We start from the raw sequence: 17515 nt of genomic DNA, 5'->3' as shown, positions 1-17515 counted from the left end.
CTTTTGTTTAGGCAAGAACACGCGACTGCGCAGACTACGCCCCATGGCCAACGCCTGATTGCAAGCATATAAGTAGTGACATGTCCCGATTGCCATGAACTCACCATCATGCGCTCCTCCAGTCCAGTTTCGGAGCATGCTCTAATGCACTTTTACTGCGTTGGCTGGGAACATGACCCTCAAAAGCATTTGCATCCCCCGAATTCCCAGCCTCAGATTCTCATGGACCATCGGTCTTGATCTACATATCTCTATCGCTCGTGATAAGTGACTATCCTAAGTCCTTCCAATCAATCAGGAAGTCCCTCCGCCATCGACACCATGGATCTGAGCTCTGTCATCTCAATTGGGGAGAGTTCCACTCCAGTAAGGAAACGACACGTCAAGAATCGTCATTCTCCGGAGGAGTGGGAACAGCAAAAGGAGCTAATCGAGAGACTCTATCTTGATGAGGACAAGACAGTGGAGGAGACCATGCGATATTTGAAGGAGAAGCAGGGCTTCGTAGCTGGGGAAAGAAAGCTCAAGACGCAGCTTAAAAATTGGGGGTTCGACAAGAACATCAGATCCTCTGTCATGCAGCTCATGCTGGCAAAGGCAACGAAACGCAAATTTGACGAGGACAAAGACACAAAGTTTAGATACAAGGGACGAGATATCTTGCCGGAGAGACTTGATCACTATGCGAAAAGAAGTCACGTCAAAAATGGCAAAAGAGTCTCCCCCTCTGCCTGTGAGTCGCTGAATCCCAGCTGGAATCCCATGATACTGACAATTCAATCAGCGACACCATCCGTGGTCAGCTACTGCACCATGAGGAGCAATATTTCCTCCCTCTCTAGCGCATTGCTTCGTGTAGCAAGCATGAATGGGTCAACTGCAAGCATTGCTTCTACTGTTTCCGCATTTCGGCACGGCAGTCTAGCTCTACGAAGGTCCCTCAGTGATTTATCAGGCCGTACATTTTCTACGTTTAAGAGACGTAACAGTCACCATTCTGACCGTCGCCCAATGTCCTTAGCGGATCTGGTTGATCTCTCATTTTCGTGTCCTTCTTACGAAAGGGCAGTCCTCACAACAGAACACCTAGCTGACCAAATGAGCAAAAAAGTAATTCACGGGTGTCAATCGTGCCAGACTCAAGTCGCCAACACCGTGAGGGAGCCTTTCAACAAGCTCCGCTCCCACGGAGTCGACTTTCACGACGGGAGCGCCTGGGAAACCGCCAAAGAGTTCTTGCAAACAATCTTGCCTTTGTGCCGTTCGTGTCGCATCATTTCCTGCACGTTCACCTTGTCAATGCTATATGACGTCGCCATGGATCACTTTTTGAAGGAACGGTACCAAGAATCGATTCATATCCACGAAAAAATCTTGCAAACCTGTACTGAAGAGAATCTCTACGACTGCAGCTTTATTATGTTTAATAGCATTTACGCACTCGTTGACATCTACGCCTACCAAGGGCTCCTTCACGAAATAGAGCAGAAGCTGCTCCAAACCGTAACAGAGAACGAGGGCGTTGAGAGACTTAGTTGGTTCTGCAATCGTCTCTTACTGGCTCGAATCCTTACACTTCAGCAGCGTCCACAAGATGCCCTCAGGGAGTACGGATGTTTATCGACGTCTTGCATAGAGTATTACGGACTGCATTCTGCTTTTATGCATCTGATTGTCCTTTCCTGCGCTGAAGCGTGCAATGCGCTCCACGATTATAGGACCAGCACAGACCTCTATCGAAGATTGCTTGCGGAGGAGACTCGAACCGATTATGCCTTGAGAGATCGAATCCTTCGCGCTCTTATTGGCCTATCGGATGCATACCGCTATGCAGGTTCCTATCAAAACTGCAAGAAATGTGCGTATCAAGCCACTGAGCTCTTACAGTCTTTCGGATCGGCCTGTCAGCTCTCTCACAGGCTCTTGTCCTACCTTGTGCGATGCCATTTTAATTTGGCAATTAGTTTTGACAACGAGGGTAACTCCCCTGAAGCTGAGTCCTACTTCGCACAAGTCATTGCAGGATGCGAGAATTTGAACGAACAAAGGGTTTCGTCTGATGCCGTGTCCGTCCTCATAGCCCTGCAGCATCATTACTACGACAGACCTCGCAGAATCGATCGCCTGGACGCGAGAATTGACAGCAATCATCTGGCACACTTATCCGATGCTATGTCTATACGACCCGCGACATTGCAACGCCTTCTAGTCACGATTCTGTGGGAGGCGGAAACCTTTTCCAGATCACGCCAGTATCAAAGAGCCGAATATCTCTTCAACCAAGCAAAAGGGTTACTAGACCCCAGCAACTTACACCTCCAATGTTTCTTCACGATTCAGATTGCACAACATCATCACCGCAAGGGGGAATGGAAGTGCTTTCTGCGTTGTTTGGAAAACGCAGTCATGCTATCCGAGCAGATGTATGGGCCGACCCAAGCCTGCACAGTTTTCTTCAAAGAACGGCTTGCAGCTTGCAGAGAAGAGCTGGAGAAGAGAGGGCTGTCTGCAGATGCAATGGCGCAGTCTCTGTCTCTGCTCACGTTTTCTTCGGTGGGTACGGGAAACACAGGTTCTAACGAGTCAGATGAATTGGATTTTCTGGAAGATGGCATGGTCTGGGGTCAGCCGCCCTCATCGCTGCTTAGATTCTTGTAGGAACAGGTTTGCTACAAACTGGATGATATCAAGTGCCGTTGAGAAAAAGACGTATTGATGCCGGGAAATGCTCAGATGCTCACGAATGGCTTTTGATGAGATTCTGAACAGTTTTATGATGCGGGAAATAAATCAATTGAAAGTGGTCAAGCGACCATTATCTTTGCTCTCTATCCATCCACAGAACTTTTGCTTTCCCAAAGGAAATAACGGTGCCGAATTGCCGGACCGCCTAATATGGATTGCGGCGCCCAGAGTCAAGACAACGGTCCACGATTGCACCCATCCACCTGACATTGAGCTCTCCAGCGACGCGACTTTCGAGCTGGCCAGTAATGCTGAGCCCAGAGTCGGTGGTGGCCATGGATATAGAGTGCGGGGGTGCCGGTGATAGGACCGGCGGTGTGGGTAGCCGAGTAGGCGGCGTGATGGTAGAGTGACGGCGTGATACACAGTCAGTTCCCGCACGGGCCTCACGTTGCTTAGTGAAAGCCGCAAGTGCTTTAGATGCGAGAAAGTTGGGCATTTAGCGCGGAACTGCTCCCAACAGGGATCGAAGCAGTAGTTAGGGCGTGCTTGGAAAATGCGTTGAAAATGTATTAAGTGGCGTCCCATCGAAAACGCTGACAGACCCACAGAATGCGCATTTTGAATGGTCAGAGTGACTTATCAAGACAGTGAGGTAGAAAACAGCTGCGATCACTTGCCCGTAGTCTGCGTACGCTGTACTACGTAAAACCGTGGAAGTGGAACGCAGACAGAGAAACCCTGAGGAACGAAGACAGAAGCTCTGAGTGCGTTCAGCCTTGATTGGTGGGTTCGGCTCTGACTAGTCTTTTGTGGGGTCTGAATTGGTCTGGTTGGCCTGGATTGGCCTAGATTCAGCCTTTTGACCTGTTTTCGTCCTTGATTGGTCTGTTTGAGGAACGCAGACAGAATGATTGGCTCAAAAGCTGTGGGTCCCGGTGCGTTAGAAATAACACCGCGGGTGAATGGCGTGACGGTGGACGGCCTAATGAGGAAATCAGAGTGCGTTTGGAGGGCTCAACGTGCCTGCGGAGTGGAACATCCCGCTACTAGAGAGGCGTGCTACTAAGCAGTTTCTGTCAAGACCGCCAAGACCAGAAAGGGTATTCAACAGAGTGGAGGCCCCCGGATCTGCCTTTGGCAAGCGTTCAGTCCTTGACCCAGGTTGGCTCTTCTGAAGATACTGCTGATCGAGGCAGCAATTGACTCGTTTTGACCTCCTTAAGCTTTCTGCGAACCAGGGACAGTCCCTTCTACTGGCAGGGAGGTCGGAAGTGCTTGCACTTCGTTGATGATCGGTTCGGGGGGGGGCATGGTCGCTGTCGTACGCTTGCGAAGCGCACTGAAACCGCAGATCCAGCACACTTATAACTAACCTGGCCTTGTGCGAGTCCTCTTTCTATCTTTTCAACTGCCTCAACCGCGTGATCGCAAATTCTTTCATCAGCTCAGCCTGATATTCTTGGCGGAAGTATCATGGAGCCTGATGATGATACGGTCCCACTGGTGGATTTCCCAAGCGCCAGAGTTGAATCCTCCGAAGCTCGGCCCTCTGGCGAATCACATTATCTGCACGAAAGTATGCAGCCGGAAAGCCAAGACGCTGCCGATTCCACTTCACCTCTGAGTTCAGCTGAGAGTAATCTTTACGGTCCTTCTCCAAAGCTACCTCAGCTTTCTGCTGCAGTGGGATCTGTCGTTGAGGTTGGAAGCCAGCCTGACGCGCGAAAGCGGTACGTTCAGGCTAACCTCGCCGCGCTAGGGATTTTGGTGATCCTAATATTGATTACTATTATCTTTTCAACTTGGTTAGGCATTGCCATCAAACGTAAAATCGTCATGAATGATGAAGGTAATGCCATCTTTAGCTGGAGCATGAATCAAAAGAGCGCCAAAATTATCGAATCCATGTGGAACGCGGTGATTTCCCCGGTGATTTTTTTCTTTTTCGATGCCTTCTTGTTCAGGGTCGCCAGAGTGACCATGATCAGTGAAAAGACTTCCCGTACGGTAGCTCTACGACCGCTGGTTGCGGCGAGTAGCACAGACGCTGGAACGTATAACCCTATCAAAATCTGGGGAATTGTTCGCAAGTCACGATCAAGGTTGCTTCCGTTTGCGGTTTTGACAGTTCTCTCGGGAATTTCATTGGGATCCATCTCTAATGTCGTCGCATACGAAGCGTATACTAAGACTGCAGGAGAAACCTCCGTACTCCTCCGGACTTTGAACGGGATTGAAAGTCGTTCCACTCTTATATTGCCGCCGTCTCAGTTCTCAACTACTGAGCAGTTGGCAAACTTCACTGGTCAGGTGAACGGAATGTTGACCGCAATTTCATATCAGAATGCTGATGATAAGCTGGAATCTGACTCCTATGTTGGAGTTAACGCAACGACGGCGTCGCTTAACGCTCTTTCTACCGAGATAATAAGACTGTATAATGTCCCGGGATACAAATTATCCATCGGCTGTCAAGCTCAGCCGCCAAATACGTTTGAACCAGCACAAATGGGCGGCTTTGAAGTCTCTATCGCCCTGATAGCTTCAGATGGGTATTTATTCAGAGCGCGTTATCCTGGTCAGCTCACGACAATGGAGAGCGAATGGTATGATCCCTTCAGATTTATCGGATTCCGCCCTGACAAAATGGAACTCTACCTCGGATGTGCTCTTCGCTTCAATCAGCCAGCCCACAAGACTCCATATGGCGAAATGACCTTTAAGTCCTTTGAGATGCCGCAAAGCGAGTTTATCGGGACGAAAAAGCTGCAGTCCGTATCTGGTTTACGATGCAAAGTCACCCGTCAGACGGGTTGGCATAACTTCACCCGCGAGAAAGACCTCTCGTGGAAACGCACCGCAAGCGTATGGGACGGTCCGAATGTCGACACTCCACTGACTATCGCCGACTGGCAGGTGGCCCTGAACTTCCACGGCCCCGCAAACTCGACCGGGGTTGGCTTGGAGCCAGGCATCGGCCCGGCATTTTGGGCCAGTGCGAAAATCCCGAACTCTGCAGCCGCTGCGTTTGCAGCAAATATAGACTATCGTATTCTAGCTCTCAACTTTCTCTACGCCGCCGGTGAAACAGAACGAGTGTCATACGAGGTCCAGAGCGGCGCCAATTTCGGAGGGGACGCCGCGATCTTCGAAGTTCAAGCCACCAAAAGCGGCATCTTCTATCAGCTCACCTATGTCCCTGTCCTTCTCGTCATTGGACTGCTTGGCGTTATAAGTGTTTGTCTCGTCTGCTTGGCCATGGTTGGCAAAAATTGGCGGTCCCAGACTTTCAAAGAATGGAGGAAAGTTGATTCCCTTAGGCTGCTGGTCGACGCCGTGGATGTCTTGCGTGATGAGCCCAACGTAAAAGATCTACAGGATGCAAGTAATCACGATTTGAGTCAGTGGGCCAAACGATTTAACGTGCGTTATGTCAAATCAGTGCATGATGGTAGGATTGTTCTTCAGCATTAGTGAATTTTGGGACGACTTGTTTGGTTTTGGGCTCCTGATGTGACTTGGTCTGAGAATTCGACAACCATGATAATGTAAGAGTTCCGTACAAATGTTAGTCCGACGTGACCCTGGCCCGAATTAGGAGGCCCCTATTTCGGCGTTACTCGGCGCCTCCACGGCCAGAGACAAGTATTTGTCTGATAAAACAGAAAAGCTGCAGCGTAGGATAACAGACTGATACTGAACGTAAAGAGTAGCCAATAAAACCTCTGTCCTGAATCTGCAAGCTGACAAGTTCCCAGTCCACGCAATACGTACTGTAAAATTCGCGGGTACGCTCCAGCAAATCAGAATTACAAAGGGAATGAGGTTAGAGGTAAGTCGAATCTAGATGGTTCTTTTATACAAGAATGGCGGATGAGGTGAACAAGAGTCGGAACAGCGGAAGGGAGAAAGAGAGGAGATAAAGCAGCCAGGACGTCAACAGCACCAAAACTCCATAGGCAACGTAGATGAGGATTCAATACGCCGTCCCTCCTGGAAGTCCCAAGAATGGCCCACCAGACCTTCACGTAGAATTAACCAAAGATTTCGAGGGGACGGCAGCTGCAGGTAAGGGATAGTCCCCAATAACAACCACGGCTCAGAAGCGGGGCTGAGTATGATTAGGTAAAGTGAGAATGAAGCAAGAGAGGAGGCTGAGCCGAAGTTGAGCCGGGTGACTAATTCCTAAGTAGGGCACAGAGGAACAATACATCTGCCACTCCTCCAAAAGGACAGCGCTTTTACATAGTAAGTTTCGAAGCTAACTAGTAGATGTGTTTTCAATAGCAGCCAACCTAACTGTGTGCCAAGACGTGGTCAAGATTCAGTACAGGATACCACAATACTCACACCCGAATTTTGACTTCTCCAAATTCCATTTTCACTTTGAGACCTTAACACACATAATGATAACCTGAGCGATAAATAAGCAGCCCTGAACTGTGGCTGTGTGAGACTGTTTTAAGCTTAAGCAAGCTTAAGCAGCCCTAAGCATCTATTATATATTCTAAGCTTTCTATAAGGCCCAGAATCTACGTAGTAAGCCTCTCTCTTAGCTTAAAAAGCCCAGTTTCATGTGTTGGAATTGGGTCAGTCAATCCCTGGCCGCGTATGTCACGTGACTGCGCACGTGCCATTCCGCACTGTATTTAGCCTCTCCTCCTAGAGATAGAATTCTGCAGGTAGATAGAATTCCACTCATCCACTTCGTCATCATGCCCTTCAGGTTATTAAGTTCCCACCTTCCAGCGCCTATCACTTATGTATACTTATCTTTTGATCTGTCTCAGCCAAGGATTGCCGCCTACGCTACTTTGTGTCTGCTGCCTGGAGCTCAGCCGCTTCCTTTGAGATCCTCCTGCTTATAGCTAACTCACAAAAAGTGGGTCAGGGCAAGACTAAAGACTTCTTTGCATTGATACCGCAGCGATGAAAATCAGGATGGGATGGGAATGAGAACAGAAAAGGGAAGAACCGCGAGGGGACTGACGTTCCAGACGACCGCGGCTTCCTATGCGTCATTCGTGATCTTCGTTACAAGAGCCAGACAACTCTCACAGGCCATTATGAGAAGCACAGGCGAGAGGATTTTTTTTGAGCAGCCACTCCAGTACCCGGAATGCTACTGGAATAAGAAAGCGCTTCAGTTGGAAAAGGGTAACTTACATAGTTGAATCATCTGGAAAGGTTTCATGGCCAGCGTTACCCCCCATACTTTCGACAGACCGAGAAACACTCAGAGAAGTATCTGTGTCTATTCTCAAGTTGTGGCATGCAAAGAAAGGGAAAAACATACAACTGGCGGGGCCTCACTGGCCATTTGTCTTGTGGTTATACCAATGAACAAGATTCCTACGTCAAAGGCAAATTTCAAGGTCGTGGTACAGTGCCATAAGTGCATTTCCCAAAAAGTCGGAGTGGGCAACGCACCCTTAATTGCTAGCATTTGGGACTGGAGACGCTATTGATCTAATGCAAGACAGGGATTAGCGTATTAATGCTTCCTCTATCTGGGGTTGGTCTGCATTGCTACAAGTCTGAAATCACACTTCTGCAAGTTACACGAGAGAAGAAAAAGTTTTCTCTCCAACTCCTTCTGATGTCCCGAATGCATCAGAGCCGGGCATACAGACGCGCCGGAGATCATGGGAAGAAAGGTATGGCAAGAACATAACGACCAGTATTACGACAGTGAGGCCAAGGAGAACAACTTGACACAGCACCGCAGTCACCGCAGCACCATCTGCATTACTCTTGCATAATCCGTCTGAAACGTCATTATGCGCGTGGTGCCCTGCCACATCACTTAGACCACACCTACGAAGAGCTCTTCAAGAAACCTTTATAATGTTCCGAGTGCGCACGCAAACACAATGGGAAAACACAGAATTACTTGAGAACAAACATGCTTAGACCCTCCATATTCTCCACAGCCTCCAGCTAATAGCACGTAATTATATAGTTGTTTCGATACCAGTTATTTTGAAGCCTCATCAATGCCCCCGAGTTTCGAATCTAGGAGAGTCAACCGAAACAGGATCCAGGGGTTGAGCGCAAAGTTAGACACCCAGGGACGACTTCCCGATACGCCTCACTGCTGCGGTGGTTTCACAGTTGCATCAACTAGCTGTGATAGCAGATCCAGATATTGGGCCTCCACAAGCGGGAAGGGCTTTGAATCCGACATATCCGATGCGGATTTGCATGACGTCACACTCAAATGTTTCGAAAACGATCAAGGCCCAATGCTAGATCCCGAGGACGGAAAGGGCAAGAGGAAAAAGGGTAGAGCATTGTCTCGAATCGAGCAAAGAGAGCAAGGGACCGTCCTTGCTAGCCGCTATACCATACCGCTCCTGCACTCAGTACTGCATCTCATCTTTCAGTTGACCTGGAGGACACTCTGCTTGAACCTTACCTCTTGGGACTGGGGTGGTGTAACTTGATCTATGGCGTTCGGCATGTTTTCTAGAATAACAATGATGACATGACCCCGAAACGGGTGCCAGGGATTTCAGAGCCTCCCTCCGCTCTTACAATCATGATAACAACGCCTTCGAGTGAGTGACTAACCGATAGCTTCTACGATATCCTCCAACTTTGAAAGCACCTCCCGAACAAGCACGGCCGGCTGGACGTCTTGATCGCCGTAGAGAGCCAAGCACCACTGGACGATTTCCCGATATCGTTTCCCCATAGTGATTCCAAGTTCCTGGGCGATCCTGTTGAGAGCTTTCTGCATCTCGTCGGGGTCTGCCGCGCTGAGCTCCGCATCAAACCGCTCAAGCGGCCGCCACAAGCCGAGCTCTAACAGAACGACGCCGAGGCTGTAGATGTCGTAGGACTTGATGAAGCTCCGCGGTCGGGGGTCTTGCCTGGCGGGATGGATGTATATCCTGGCCTTCCAGTCGCTTGAGGGCTCCATTGGGTGGCTCCCGAGGGCAAATGAGCGGATCAGCTCAAAGTTCACCAGGTAAGGCTTGCCGAGAGCGTAGGGGAATTTGAGACTCGAATCATTCTGGTCGTTGAAAAGCATGAGAACGCTCTCGGACGAGATGTTCTTGTGCAGGTAGTCAGAACCGTGCAGAAAGAGCACCGCCGTCGACAAGTGTAGCGCAACTCGATAGCGTTGGTCTAGAGAGTGTAGCGGCGGCATCCTCCTGGATCCCGATTGTGCGGCGACAAGGCTCTTAAGCGTGGTTGCCGTGGCCGGAGATGGTGGGAATGGCAGACTATGAATCAGGTTGAACGATGGCCGTTCCGGGTCTGGGTTGTAAAAGTACCCAACGCATTTCAGAAGGCTAACTACGCCACTGTCGATGGCATTGAGTGAGGACGCGAATCTGCCGGGGGCCCGAGTCGCTGGCTAGGGCGAAATATCTGGATTCCAGGATGACCTGCTCGCTCTTGAACTCCAGAATGGAATACTCGGAGCCTGTTCGAAGGTGCGTCTTGCGTAGGGTCTTGGGTACATTTTCTAAGAACAGGTCGCGGGACTCTGCGAGCCGGGCCTCCTCGGCAAGGGCCTGGACCCTATGCATTCGCCGATTGGAACAGAGAGCCTTGCTGGACCCAGCGTCGTCCTGTTCTTCGCTGATCGAAGAGATGATGGTCTTGAGCTCAGGGGGGAGACCGACGAGCCGGATGTCGAAACGCGAGGTCCACTCGAACAGCTCTTGCTCCAGGCTCTGCAGTTCTTTGCGGCGGTGAAACCACAAGACCTTGCTACTAGCGCGGGAAAGCCATTCCTGGGTCTGAACGCGGGCGCAGCTGGCGCCGGCACGCGCTGCGAGAGATTGCAAATACTCGGCGGTCTCCTGGAGCAGTTTCTGGTCGGGCTCTGTGAGTTTCCCCTCGTTTTGCAGCCGTCGGCTGTCGAAATGCTGAACGATTTGTTGCAGCACGCGAATGTCCCATTTAAAGCGGGCGGCCAGAGATCTGGCCTCTTTAGAGTGGGCCGAATAAGCGTCGAGGAAATGGTAGATCAGCTCCCCGGATGTGACAATTGTCTGGAAGATATCCATGGTAGAGCCGAACCTATGCGCCTCGGGCTCGCCCTCTGGTTTAAATGGACCATTTTGACTGCGTGGCTATGCTGGCACGCTGGTTCTCGCGGTGGTCTACATCGGGTAAGCGTCGTATCGACGCCACATTGCCTAGTTAAGCGGACTTGGCGAAAAGAACAAGCACTTCGCCAAGTACGAAGGCCGATGGGAAGTGAGCGAGATTTTTCTTTTTTTCAACTTGCAAACCTCAGCTGAAAGACACAGTAAACACTGGAACGCGCACTGATTGGCTAAACACTAGTTTTGGCCCACGGACTCCCCGAATTTTGGGCACCACAATTCGCGAAATCTCCGACATTCTGAGTGGCTCACCCTATTTCGCACGGTAGTGAGCTCGATCGATGCCGGGATGACGAGGCTCGAAGACGAGATCAGGGGCCGGCTTGCTGGCGAGTTGCGCTTGTCCTTGTCGGGCTCTTTCGACTTTGCAAGATGGAGCCAGCATTCGCAGGCGAGCGAGCAGCCAGTCGAGACCACCAACGATTCTACTGAGCTGGAGAAGCCAAGCTGCGTCCCTAAGGTCCTCATACAGTCCATTTTTCTCGGCGCGCGCATTGCGGACAGCGATGGCCTGCAGTCTGGGCCGCAGATCGGAGTAGGAAGCTCTATGATTGTTCACGAGGGCTTTCTTGACGGAGAGAAAGTGGCTATCAAGAAATGGAAGCCACAGAGGATGGGCGGAGATGGCGAGCAGAGCAGCCTGAAGGCTTTAAGTCTTGAGCTTCGCGTGCTACTTAGCGATTTCATCAAACCTCACCCTAACATTGTCGACCTCCTCGCCGTCTCCTGGATTGAAGAGACTCAGTCGAACGGAGAATCCAAGCTCTTGCCTCTCCTCGTCATGGAGATTGCCCTCTCAGAAGCAAGAACACTGCATGACCTTATCCCGATCGTTGATCCGCTCAACTTCGAGCTCAAGGGTTTTCTGATATCTGATATCCTCAGCGGCTTGGACGCCATACACCGTGACCGCTTTATCCATGGTGATTTGAAGCCGGAGAATGTTCTCATATTCCGCCAGAGCCCTGGGGATAGGTATACAGCGAAGCTTGCTGATTTTGGCTTCTCAGATGACGTCGAGAAGTGGCCTTTCGGAGTCGAGGGAAATCCGGCCGGAGGGACAGACTACTGGAACGCGCCGGAATGCATTAATCCAAATGCCGGCTTGAGAACCTGCCGTCAGCCTTCTCGAGATCTCTACTCTTTTGGTCTTGTTGCTTGGTATATCGTGGCTTCACGATTGCCATTTGGTCCCGATCGTGGTTCTGACTGGGCTGGAGCGTACGAGACGGTGAATGCGACCAAGATACTGGATGGAGCTGCTTCAGAGGCATCCGAATTCTTCTGTGCTGCCTCTGGGCGTCTTGGTCTAGATCTGAAAGCCGGTTGGGGAGAGGCATTGCACCAATACCTTGGCGCTTCAGACAATACGCAGCCGGACAACCCATACAATCCGAATGTCTTCGTTGGCGTTGTGGATGAGCTATTATGGAGGCAGCATGTGAGTATATAGCTTTCTCTTCGAACGCTGACGACCATGTTTCGTGGTAACAAGAGAGTCCAAGGCTCTCTGATTTGTTAATCAAAATGTCAGGCATCATGGTTACTCGATGAGAGGCCCGCAAGAGGGTATCTTCCCTACGCTGTCACTCTTCTACCTCGCATTCTCGCCAGGGATCCATCCGAAAGAGGTCGCACACACGAGTGGTTCGAGCTGCTCTGGTCAGTCTCACTCATTGGAATTTGCGAGTATTTTTGGCCATTCTCTCCCCAAAGCTGGTAAACCTTCCTCACCGGGTTTCATAAGCTAAACTTGGTCCCCAGGATTGACCCTCATCGAAGCACCGCCACACGGAGCACCTGGAGAGATGTTTCATCGTCTTCGCGGCGAACTGGGTGGATGGGCATCAACGCATGTCCCTTCTTCTATCCTGTTACCCGCGCAACTAACTTTCCAACAGAACCGCCATGCCGCTCCAGGATATACTGCTAACCGCGTGTTCGGCGAGTTGTCGCCAACTATGACGGCGGCTCTGAGGCGTAGCATTGTTTCAGAGATGAAGAAATCCACGACTCCCATTTTGGAATCAGCTCTTCGGTCGCTTGAACTTTATTCTTCCGGGTATCCGTCGACAGAAGCTCCCTCTATGCGCCCTGTCCTTCTGGAAGAGATGAAGTCATGGGCGACACGACCGACTGACGACCCCGAAACCATCAGCATCCGTTCAAAGGTCTTGGCAAGCATGCACTACGGGCACGGACAAGACCCGCCCACTGTTTTGAACCCGAAGGCCGAGTGTGAGGTGATTCTTAGCGGCCTCTGCCTCGATCTCTACGGATTCGAAAAACGCTCGGGGAAGCATGCGTTGAGCGATAGCTTTCGCCAGCTTTTGGACGAGCTGGTTGGGGTGTTCTTAGAGGAAGCTCAACTCAGGATTCTCAGGTTGTGGCACTCTGCCTACAGACTCGCGTACGTGGCTCATGCAATCCACTGGTCACGAAATATTTTGTACTCACGGCCACCTTCCGATCCCCAGCACGACCCAGATTGGAACAGGATTGCTCAAGCCATCCGACGGGATGACGTGCGGGTCTTCAGACAACTCCTTGAGAAGAAGGCCTTGCCGGAACAGATTAGCTTGGACACCGCAAAGGGAACACAGAACCTCATGTTGTTGGTTATCGAGCAGCACCTCCCCAACATCTTAGCGTATCTCGTCGAGCAGGAGGCCGTCGATCTCAACCAACCGCTCATCATCTGCGATAACCTGATGATGCCTGTCCAGCTTGCCTGTTACCAGGGCAATCTGGACGCTGCGGCCACTCTGCTTACCTTGGGCGCAGACCCATGCTCGCTTTTCGAATTCGGTTTTGTAAAGGAGTGCATCGACAGTGGAAAAATGGAGTCCATAAGCTTTCTTCTCGTGGTAAAAGAGGAGTACGCAGCGCCGCGGTCGAAGCCCTCGCTGAAATACCGAGACATCCAGACATTTGACTTTAGCAAGAAGGAATATGACACTGAGATCGGTCCTAGGACCGCCTCACCTATCTTTATTGCTATTGCCAAGAATTCCTGGTCAACTTTCGCGGAGCTCGTCAGCATCGGCGTCGATATCAACTCACCGTGCTTCGGTCAATACAACCCACTGCAGGTGGCGGTGCAATTCAGACGACCACTGTTCGTAGCCGCGCTGCTCGACGCCGGCGCCGATCCAAATGTGCAAACGATTGGGATGACACCCCTGCACGACTTCATCGAAGGGTTCAGCACCACTAGTGGGAAGATGAAATGGCTCTATGGAGATATAACCTGGGTTGATTCGGAGGAGCAGAAGGCGGTCGACGCTGAACGGCATGATCAGATCATACTAGAACTGCTTCTTCGCCATCCCAAGACCAATTTGAACGCAAGAGATTTGACTGGAAAGACACCGTTTGCGGCAGCTATGGAGGCGGGCCAGATAGCCTGGGCTGAGAAGATTATCCAGGCTGGTGGCAACCCAATGTTGACAATGTTTGATGGTGAATCCCCGTTGCACATCTTAGCTCTGCGAGGAATGGGAAAGGAGGCCAGGTGGCTGCTAGAAAGATGGCCAGATATGGTCCATTCCCAGGACTACAGCAAGCGAACGCCGATTCACAACGCCATGGAGGCTGGTCGGGACAAAATGATCGAGCTCCTTCTAGAAACTGGTTATGACATCATGTCGCAGGATAGTTTGGGATACACCATTTTGCATCGCACTTTGACTGTTGGCCAGATCGACACCTTCCACATGATCTGGTTGAAGATCCAGGAACCTGGCAAGGACAAACTCAAGGATATCTTGACCATACAAGACATCTTTGGGCGGACGCTAGTGCATCTCTTAGCCGAGGTGTCGGTGATGCGGAAGGATGATTTTCAGCCCTTCATCGGCTTCGTAGAGAACGAGATCCTCCGCCTGGTCAACCCGACAGAACACATCGACCACCGCGGTCTCACGCCTCTACACTTTGCAGCTGCATCAACCGCCAGAGTGTGCCAAATGTTCATCGACGCCGGCTTCGGCATCGACGCCAAAGACTGTCATGGCTCGCGTCCCTTCGATCTCGCCAGCCTAGCAAGCAACGGCGCGACTCTGCCACTTCTCAACCCCCCGGACAACTCTGCGCCCTCCATCAGACGGACCAGTGATGACGGCAATAATAGCGGGCGCGTTGTCACCATTCTCAACGACCATATCAACAGGGTCTCTCTGGCCCACGCCAAGAGAGCGGAATTGGCTATCTCAGAGCTACGACGGGCCGAGTATGGGGACATTGCGGTGGTCCTGGTCCAAGCCATTCAGGTGCAGAGGATGGGCCTCCTCACGCACGATGGACTGTTCCTGCCGTATTGTGTGTTCTGCAATGCGGTGCCGGTCGAGGTCGAGGGGTTCGGATGCCCTCTTTTAGCCTGTGTCTTTGCGGCCTTTCAGCTACAGGAGGAGCAAGCTCAAAGGCGGAATTGGTTCGTCTCCAGGGCCGGCAAGTTGAACGTGAGATTCTTTAACCGCGTCAAATCCAGGAAGAAGGCAGGAGATCCGAGCAAGGTCGATGACATGGGCAAGACCCGAGCTACTACAGATGCTAAGCCACACGACATGGAAACAAACCTTGCAAAACCCGATATTTTAGCTGAGAATATTAACAAGGTCCTCTCAGGCGTCTCCGAGTCGTTGAAGACCATCGTCACGGTGCTGAGCGACCCAGCCAAAATCGAGAAGGTACAAGATGGGGGTAGAGTAGATAGGATCTGTGCGCTGCTCTCAAACCCAGATGGAATAAGACGGCGCGCCCTTATTATGTCTGGCGTGTGGGAGTCGGGTCTCAGCGACGAGGCAGTCAAATACCTTGTCGGGAGACCAGGTAAGGTGTGACTTTTACGGCCAGCACAAACTATGTAGCTGAGTCCGAGGGTCGTTCTGAGCTCTCTCTTGGGGGTAGAGATGAGGATGCTGAAGCCTCAGATTGGATAAGACCCGGAGGGATAGAGGGCTGAGGCCTATTGCAATGTTGCCTTAGCCTGGAAAAGGGATATAGTGTGGGGGCCTGTTGTTTTCTCCACGCCGTACTAGTTAAATACCACACGGCAGAGTTTTCTTAGCTTAGTTCTGTACGCACACCACCCGAATGAGCCTGTAGCATTTTGGTGATATCCACCTTACTTATAGCGCACGCAGTCAGCGCCCCTCCGCGCCATCCCCAGAGGGTAGGGGCCAAAATTTGGCAAGGGTTACCTGATTCTTATAACACCACTATTACCCAGTCGGACGGCTTGGGTCCGCGCTTTAACGTTGATAGCTGTCAGAATCCCTGCGTATATGATACGTATCTGTTACGTATTAGCATGATGGTACAAGGGTCCCCGCATGCAAAACGCACGAAACGCTCTTGTAACTGTTACGCCCTGTTATTTATGGCAGTGAGCATTGCTATACGAATTGAACGCCAAATGCTGTTTCTGAGCTGTTACAGTAATGCGCTTCTATAGCTATTAGTATGAGCAAATGCTCCTCTTGATAGGAGTAACTCAATCAAGTGAATTGGCACCTCCGTACGCTGTTTGCTACTACTTCTAACAATAGTGACACTTTCTTTGAGTTATATAGGCCAAATGGTGGTATAGGTGTGCTCCGGCGAAGTCGCAGGAACCGGGAACAGGAAGAACAGCACAACTCTGCAATTATGCGATACACAGATACGGGACAAACAACGATTTTGGATGATGAATCAATCGAATATTGTGGTATGTCTGAGCGTTGCTACCTATCCCATGCGCCGTCGATTAAATGTGCCTTTTTAGCGTGCCAAGCATTTTGAGTCTTGGCATACCTCTTTTCGACTTTTTGATGAATCTCACCATTAGGGTCGATTTCTGACATGGATTTACGCAGATCGAAACGCATACCAAAGCCCAAGACTATATGGGAGGCCAAAGGAGCTCCTAATCCAGCTAGCGATCCAAAAGTTACGAAGAATACTGCTCGAACAGAGCAACGAATAGCGCTCAAACCTATCGCTGCGGGGCCGCTTCCAAAAGCGCTCAAAATAGAGACGAAAAAACTTCCTGAGCTCCCTGAGTACGAACCACCCCTTATTCTACAATTTTAACGGTCCAAATCGCTAGCTACAAGTCTCTCACAGCTTGATACGTTTTAATAACTCCTTACGCCAGCTATTATTGATAGAATCATTGAATTAACGAATAGCTACGCAGAAAATGCTCGAAATACGGATTTCAACGAAGAAGAAGATCTTGAATTCCTTTCTAGATCCTAGAAACCAGTCAATTCAACTAATATCTGGCAATATATCAGTTGTTTGCTTTATATAGGATATTATAGGCTATCTAAACATGAAGAATATTGGAGCGAGTCAGGTTATTTAGGCGCATTCTTAAGCCTAACAAGATATAAGCAAATTCATTGATATTTTACGCTTTAAGAGCGTACGACTGCTCCTTGTAAGGATTATAAGACCTTTGCTTAGCAAGTAGAGCTAATTAGTACTATTATTAAGCAAAATTACAAAGATAATTAGTAACTAAGCTCTTATCTAGCTATAGATAAGGCAATGCTTGCTTATAGAGGCTGTAGCTCTTATAAAGTCAAGCTGCTGAATAAGCTAATTAAGGAGGGCTATAAAGTGTGGGTACTTGGCGACACTAGATATATATACAACTAGCTATAGTATAGTCGCCTTAACAGACCTGAAGCTATCCCTTAAGAGGGCATAGA

The 17515-nt window shown here is 50.3% G+C and overlaps 4 protein-coding genes across 4 annotated transcripts; 3 read left to right on the top strand and 1 right to left on the bottom strand.

Moving 5' to 3' along the window:
* Nucleotides 1-321: 321 nt before the first annotated feature.
* On the top strand, nucleotides 322-2658 carry EPUS_09124 (uncharacterized protein; the record flags this gene model as incomplete). The annotated part of the gene is made up of 2 exons (XM_007803034.1): nucleotides 322-733; nucleotides 785-2658. 2 exons carry the CDS (start codon nucleotides 322-324, stop codon nucleotides 2656-2658), a joined length of 2286 nt encoding a protein of 761 aa, XP_007801225.1.
* A 1503-nt stretch (nucleotides 2659-4161) lies between these two features.
* EPUS_09123 (uncharacterized protein) lies at nucleotides 4162-6162 on the top strand (the record flags this gene model as incomplete). The annotated part of the gene is made up of 1 exon (XM_007803033.1): nucleotides 4162-6162. One exon carries the CDS (start codon nucleotides 4162-4164, stop codon nucleotides 6160-6162), a length of 2001 nt encoding a protein of 666 aa, XP_007801224.1.
* A 3094-nt stretch (nucleotides 6163-9256) lies between these two features.
* On the bottom strand, nucleotides 9257-10712 carry EPUS_09122 (uncharacterized protein; the record flags this gene model as incomplete). The annotated part of the gene is made up of 2 exons (XM_007803032.1): nucleotides 9257-9954; nucleotides 9998-10712. The coding sequence occupies 2 exons, from the start codon at nucleotides 10710-10712 to the stop codon at nucleotides 9257-9259; spliced, it is 1413 nt and encodes a 470-aa protein (XP_007801223.1).
* Nucleotides 10713-11103: 391 nt separating this feature from the next.
* On the top strand, nucleotides 11104-15655 carry EPUS_09121 (uncharacterized protein; the record flags this gene model as incomplete). The annotated part of the gene is made up of 2 exons (XM_007803031.1): nucleotides 11104-12255; nucleotides 12716-15655. The coding sequence occupies 2 exons, from the start codon at nucleotides 11104-11106 to the stop codon at nucleotides 15653-15655; spliced, it is 4092 nt and encodes a 1363-aa protein (XP_007801222.1).
* Nucleotides 15656-17515: the final 1860 nt, after the last annotated feature.

This window comes from Endocarpon pusillum, assembly GCF_000464535.1.
Source record: "Endocarpon pusillum Z07020 unplaced genomic scaffold scaffold1931, whole genome shotgun sequence".
Lineage (NCBI taxonomy): Eukaryota > Fungi > Ascomycota > Eurotiomycetes > Verrucariales > Verrucariaceae > Endocarpon > Endocarpon pusillum.
Note: the sequence above shows the minus strand (reverse complement) of the source record. Positions and strands in the feature narration are given on the sequence as shown.